The sequence below is a fragment of the Dysidea avara genome, chromosome 4 (genome assembly GCF_963678975.1).
Source record: "Dysidea avara chromosome 4, odDysAvar1.4, whole genome shotgun sequence".
NCBI classification, from domain to species: Eukaryota; Metazoa; Porifera; class Demospongiae; order Dictyoceratida; family Dysideidae; genus Dysidea; species Dysidea avara.
Genome location: NC_089275.1, coordinates 25,651,975 through 25,658,461, shown reverse-complemented (window position 1 = coordinate 25,658,461; position 6,487 = coordinate 25,651,975). Strand labels below are relative to the sequence as shown.

Genomic DNA, 6,487 nt, shown 5'->3' with positions numbered 1-6,487 from the left:
TGCCAGTGGTATAACTATTACATAAACAGTCATGGAGTTACCTCAGCCTGAGAAGCAACAGCTGCATATCCCATCATATAGCTCATCTGGTAGCAGCAGAAGCAGTTTGCAATGCTGTAATAGACTAATAGGCACTGTCAGTTAACGTAGAATATCCGGCTTTGTGAGCCTGTTCTTGTTCTTCATGCTTTAATAGTCTCAACTTTAACTGATGAGTTAGCTAGTCTTAATCTATACCAGTCAATTCACAGGCTTTCAATGAGGTCCCTGCATGGTGAGATAGTTAATCAAACATTCTTGACTGCATGTTCTATTAGAATATTTTAATGCAGGTGATTGCTCTATTAGAGCATTTCAAACGTTTTAACAGTAGGATCCAACAATGCTGCAAGGAGTTTGCTGCAAATCCAACCTGTAAATTGACCAGTGGCGTAGCCAAGGGGGGGCAAGGGGAGGCATTTGCCCCCCCCCGTCACGAAGTGATGTTTTTTAAAACTTCCGTCACAAGCTTTCCAGTAACTGACACGCATCGAGTGCACACAACATTCAACTCGTTTGTGAATGGTGATAATATACGATGATTTCTTGCGCGTTACAAGCAATCAATTAATAAAATGATGCGCTAAAAATAAGGTATGCCCGAATCCCTAGGGGTTCCCCATATAGACAGTAGGCCTTCACCGAACGAAAATATTAGACACAATTCTATATTTAGCCTATACTACTCACGTGATAGTGCATTTTTCGAATCTAAAGACAGATGACCCGCTCGAAGTGACTTCGCAAGAGTCGCAACTCAGAAGTGACAAATGATATGCAATGATGCTACAAACCTACGAGGTGATAAAGTGTTAAATGAACCAACTTTATTTTCCCGAGTTAATCACACTGGATCTTCGTACACTGGTACAGTGTTGTGGCATGCCAGTTTAATTTTTTTCACTTTGTTAGTCAGTCAGATGATCCGTCACAAGCTTACAAATTCTGCTAACAGGAAAGAAATTTTGTGCCAATACATGGCGTTTGAATTTCGCCCGCTGAAGTGAGTGAGCTCGTCATACTATGCCAGTGTGCTAGGACTGCAGCACAGACTGTGGCTGACGTAAGTACTGTGACGCATTGTATTCGTACTAAAATATTCACAATATAGTTCTACTGGATTGTGGACAAATTTGTTGGAGTACAGTTGTGGCACGTGAGATGATGCTCGACGAAAATATTTCCATTGATAAGTGATAACTGGTAGCAACCAGTAATAACCAGTAATGAAGTAGTTATGTAGCTAGTTACATAAGCTGTAATAATGCAACACTGTATGTTGGCTAGCCCATCGTTGGGTCATTAGCCTTTTGTGCAATTATGAACAATGTCGAGTATTTTGTGGGGGGATGCCCCCCTACCACCGTCTGGCTGGCTACGCCCCTGAAATTGACATGATGATCTTTATCAGACATTTTACATTGGTCATTCCCACTTTCTACAGTGGAACTTCAGTTATCCAAACGCCTTGGGACAAGGGGTGGTCCACAAGTCTGAAAAGTCCATATCTCTGAAAATAGCGTACAGAACATTTTTAGTATTATCAACTATCCCAATAGAACAGTCACTACTCTAATAGAGCAGTCGTTTCCGTAGTTTGGTAATCCGGATAACTGTAGAATTCTACTTTAGGTATTCCCTTTCCAAAGTTGTTGATATCCTATTTCAGATGTTGCAATCATTGACACCTCTGTAGGCTTTCATCAAGTGATGTGTTACAATGCAGGAGCTGATCAGATGGTACTGCCACACCTCTTTCATTGCATTGGGATACCAGCTGCATGTACAGTATATGTTGTATGTATAATATCAAACAGACACTAGAATTAGTGTGCTAAAGGTATTATGAAATACATGACACACTATAGCTATGGTAATTGTGTAGAACAGTTTAAAAACTGTTGCTTCAAATTGTCATTTGATAAACCATAGAATGAATGTATTATCTGGTTTTTAGGACACCTTTTGCTATTAAACATACATATTTTTTCATTATCTCTTCTCTCGTACTTGTATGGAGAAAGCCAAGAACCAACTGCAGTATCTTCATTAAGATTCCACTGGAGGTATTCACTGCCTCTGGCAACAAGACCAATTAAATCTGATGATATTATGTAAGCACCACCAAGTGCATATGGCAAATAGGTGTCACCTAAATTCCACATCAAGTCTACCCATTTCTTTGGCCTTCTTTTTTGAATTTTACCATAATACAATCTTGTCGTAGTTGGTCTACGCAATAGTTCTGCTATTGTCCTTTTCACAAACACAAACGTATCATAGTCACATTTCAGAAAGTAAGTGAAATTGACGTTCTCATGTGCCCATGTTATCAGCAGCAGTGTCTTGTTGGTTAAGGCTGATTGGTTCTCCTTAAAGTTTTCAAAAAAGATCATATCTTTGTAATTGTCATTTTCCCTGGCTAACTGAGTAGACAAATTACTGCTAATATCCTCAGTCCCCATTGCAAACCTCAACATCACGTCCTCACTATCATTGAAGCCTTTGTACCAGGTGTTACGAATCAGTTCTCGGTTGGCAAAGTATGATGGCACAATTGGGATCATTATCAACAAAAACGTATTGTAACGACGATTGACATTATCAATAGGTTGAGTTGTACGCATCGGCGATGACCTCTTACTAATCATTACAGCAGATTTATGCCCAGTCTTAAGTACAGTCGGTGGAGCAGACGAAGCCGCGACAGCAATGGGGCTGGGCTGATTAGTGGAGTCGAGAGTTGAGCTTGACCTTGATTTCAATGGTAGCAACTTGGTTGGTAATCTCTCATTGCTACGTAGTGGTCGTAGGTTCACTAGTACGTTTACTACTTTCTGGGGTTGGCTAGAGCCGAGTCCACAGCAGTACGATATCATGAAAAACGTTGCACAAACTACCAGGATTTGAATAGTGATAACGAATACACTGAGACGAGCAATCATCGTTATTTTCTTAACTTAAACTTTGGTACTGTCACTTTGCGCCGTTGTCAAGTTTATTATGGTGACCAATGAGTCGTACAATAATGTCATGAACATGGAATGTGTCGCAGATGTATTTGAGGGGGCTCTGTAGTCTCGCGTGCCAGACGGTTTTATTTGTGTGGGGACGGCAAATGTCCCCCACAAAACCGTCTGACACGCGAGACTAGGGGCCGAAGTAGGGGCTCAGTAGATGCTTTCTCAAATTAAAGCTTGTTTTGTTGTTTTTATCTGCTTTACCAATTATGCACTGGAAGGCGCCAAGCGGCGAGTGGCGTAGGAAAGGGGGGTTCAGGACCGCCCTCTGTAAATTTTAGGCTTCTACAAGCAGGACCCTAACTAGTCTCGTGCCCAGCCGGGCTCGCGCTAATGCGCAAACACGCATTAGCGCGAGCCCGGCTGGGCACGAGACTATAACCCTAACATACCATTTAGTGTGGCAGGACAAAGTGAGTGAGTAATATAGTGTAATGACATTTGTTGGAAGGAAGTTTGCTTATCTAAAATTTTAACTGAATAGCAATAACTACAGTACATTTCCACTGTGCCTTCTTATGCACTTGTCAATTTCATGCCCCACCCCCCACCCCGGGGGGGGGGGACACAGGGGATTTGACAAATCGTGGTGTCAAATTCCCCACTACTGGGGCAAAATCGGCTGTCAAATCCCCACTATGTCCCCACCCCCATAGTAGGGGATTTGACAACACCTCAAGGATGACTAAGCGCATATCGTTCATGCATGCGACTAGTATAATAAACCTGCCCTGTAGCTAGTAAAATTATAGCAAGTGCGATTTTATTGTTTAGAAATGCAACTACCGAAAATCGGTCAGTGAATTGGACAACTGTCAATTGCCCCAGGGGTGGGGACAAGAAGTAATATCAAATCCCCACCTGGGGTGTGGGGACGCCCGGGGGTGGGGGGGTGGGGCATGAAATTGACAAGTGCATTACATGCACATCTTCCTCCACAACTTCTTGGACTTTTGCAGCTACATTTGACCAGTTCTGTGCAGGCTTTTTGAGGCTACTGGAAACATTATCCACACAGGAAACCATCTGTAATCTTATCCATCTAGTAAATCTCCTGAACTTGGCAAGTTTACATAAGCCAGGTCACTGGTGCTCGAAATGCCAGCTTGGTAGGCAACTCGTTTACAGTTAGGCATGAGGCTATTATGCTCCAAAAATTGAACATTATGCTTTTGAGCAGTGCTCAAAATATCACCTATTATGCTTTTGAGAATTGCCTATTATTCCCAAAATTATGCCACCATAATTGGCTAATAATGCCAGTTTATTGCTGTATTAGACCATTTTCATTGATGTTTAAGCTTCTAATAGTCTTGAATTCTTTAGCTGGTTGCTGTATTAGAGTATTTTGTTTCAATGTGACTGCTTTATTAGAGTAAATAATATTCAGTGACCGTTCTATTAGAGTTTCTGACTGCTCTATTAGAGTATCTCAATCTTTCTTAACGGAATTGTGTAATCTGCAGATTTTCCTACTGTTAAAGCTTTATAACCACCTCAAAATGCTAGCATAATTCCTGATTCCCACACATACCTACTATTCCCGAAATTATGCCGGCATAATCGCCGCATCCCTATTTACAGTGCTGTAAGAAAGCATTCTTAGTTGGTGGAATTAATTTCATTGTTCTGTTCTTTTGACAAAACAATTCTTTCCGGGCCTCATTGATACATTCTAGGTCGCTTGTTTTGTCATACATAACAATAGAGTACTGTTCCAGAAGCTTGAAGTGCTCACTATCAATAGTTATTGAAGAATGGAGATGGGAGGCTTATATGTGTGGAAAAATGCACTGGTGACATCTGGGAATGAGTTCCATGCATGCATCCCATGCTGACTTTTTGCCTTTTCCAAAAAGGAGGAAATTACCAGAAATGCAGTGAAGAATGGGTATAATGCCGTGGATTTATTATTTTTCGAGAGCATTGTATATTGTATTGATGTGAATATTTCTAAACCATTTTCTGGTTCCAAATGCCAGCCATACATCTGCAGAAGCTAGGATGTCGTTCAAGCAAACTATAGAATTTTCCTACAAAGATTGCAACTACATTTGAGTCAACTGTGCATACCAAGCAGGTGGTTGAACCATTATCAAGGGCATCTTGGAGATGAATTAGCATTCTGGTGTCTGCTTCCTCATGCATGGTTACATGTCTGTTTGTGGTGGGTATCACCTGTGGCAGCCACTGACATGCCAGTTGTACTGACTGATACAAGCTTGCCTTCTACATTCTTCATTGATGCCAATTTGTTAGAAAGAAATGAAAAGAGTTGCTTTTTATTTTCAAAGTCATGAAGAAAATCAAGCCAGTTGCTTGGCAGTTTATTTTTTCCTGCTACTTCTTGCTGCTTTCCTCTCCCTCTTTTCTCCCTGGTTGATTCCTTAATACTCGATGTGACATAAGTATCCCATACTACATCAACTTGAGTAGAGGTTTCTAGATGTTTCTAGATGTTTCTTTATTATGTATGGTATGAAGACACTACTAGCATATTCATCAAAGGTGCTAACACCAGTTGTAGGCAAAAGGTGAACTATGACAGCACCATCTACATCAAACACAACTGGAGGCTCTGTTTCTGCTTCCTCTGAGTAAGTCCGACTTCTTTCCTAGTCGCAATTTTCATCTGTCAGAAAGAGAAGGTGGGTAGGGGTGATTTTGTCATATCACTGTCTCAATGTTGCATGACAATATATAAACGAGAAAAGAGTTCAACATCATACTTCAATATTGAAATATGTTTGCATGCTTGCGTTTTCTTTAGGTGTTGGATGGTTAAATAATGGAAAAGAGTTCTTTTTGATTGCCTCATGAATTGAAGAGGTCTTTTCTGTGATGACAGATTGGTAATAAGTTTTATACTGACCAGTTTGCATACTCCAAACAGTAGCTACTACAGATTCACTGAGAACATCTCTTGTATCTAACACGAGAAGTTCTGCACTATCATGAAGAAATGGGTTACCCATTTCTTTGATGGCTTCAACTAGACTTTGTGCTTACTCTTTAAATGATTTTTGCATCAATAAACCTTCCTCATGATGAAATTGGTTACCAGAGATGGAAAACTTGGATGATTCCTGTCAAACGTAGGGAAGTCATCATGCGGTGCTACCCCGAATTGACACCTTGCACTGTCAGCAAGGATGAATGGGACACAAAGGAGTACGTACTGCGGTATGCCAAAAGGCACCAGTAGGGCTGAAACGACATCAAACAGTAAATAATCAAGCCTGTAGCCTTAGCTGTTATCAAGTTATGCTTGTCTGAAGGCATCAGGCAGTCAGTTAGTAGAAATTTCACTAAATATATATTTTTTAATTTTGTAGCAATGTTTTGGAAGCATTTCAGTCACACTGAAGGCACTTTTGGGCTTGCTTATACCTCACCAATACTGCCAAAGCACTATGAGGGTATTGTTG

General features: G+C 40.8%; 1 protein-coding gene across 1 annotated transcript; it reads right to left on the bottom strand.

Annotated features, from left to right (window-relative positions):
- Nucleotides 1–1,723: 1,723 nt before the first annotated feature.
- LOC136252989 (beta-1,3-galactosyltransferase 6-like) lies at nucleotides 1,724–3,079 on the bottom strand. The gene has a single exon (XM_066045577.1). It carries the CDS (start codon nucleotides 2,982–2,984, stop codon nucleotides 1,908–1,910), a length of 1,077 nt encoding a protein of 358 aa, XP_065901649.1. The 5' UTR covers nucleotides 2,985–3,079; the 3' UTR covers nucleotides 1,724–1,907.
- Between the last annotated feature and the right edge of the window lie 3,408 nt (nucleotides 3,080–6,487).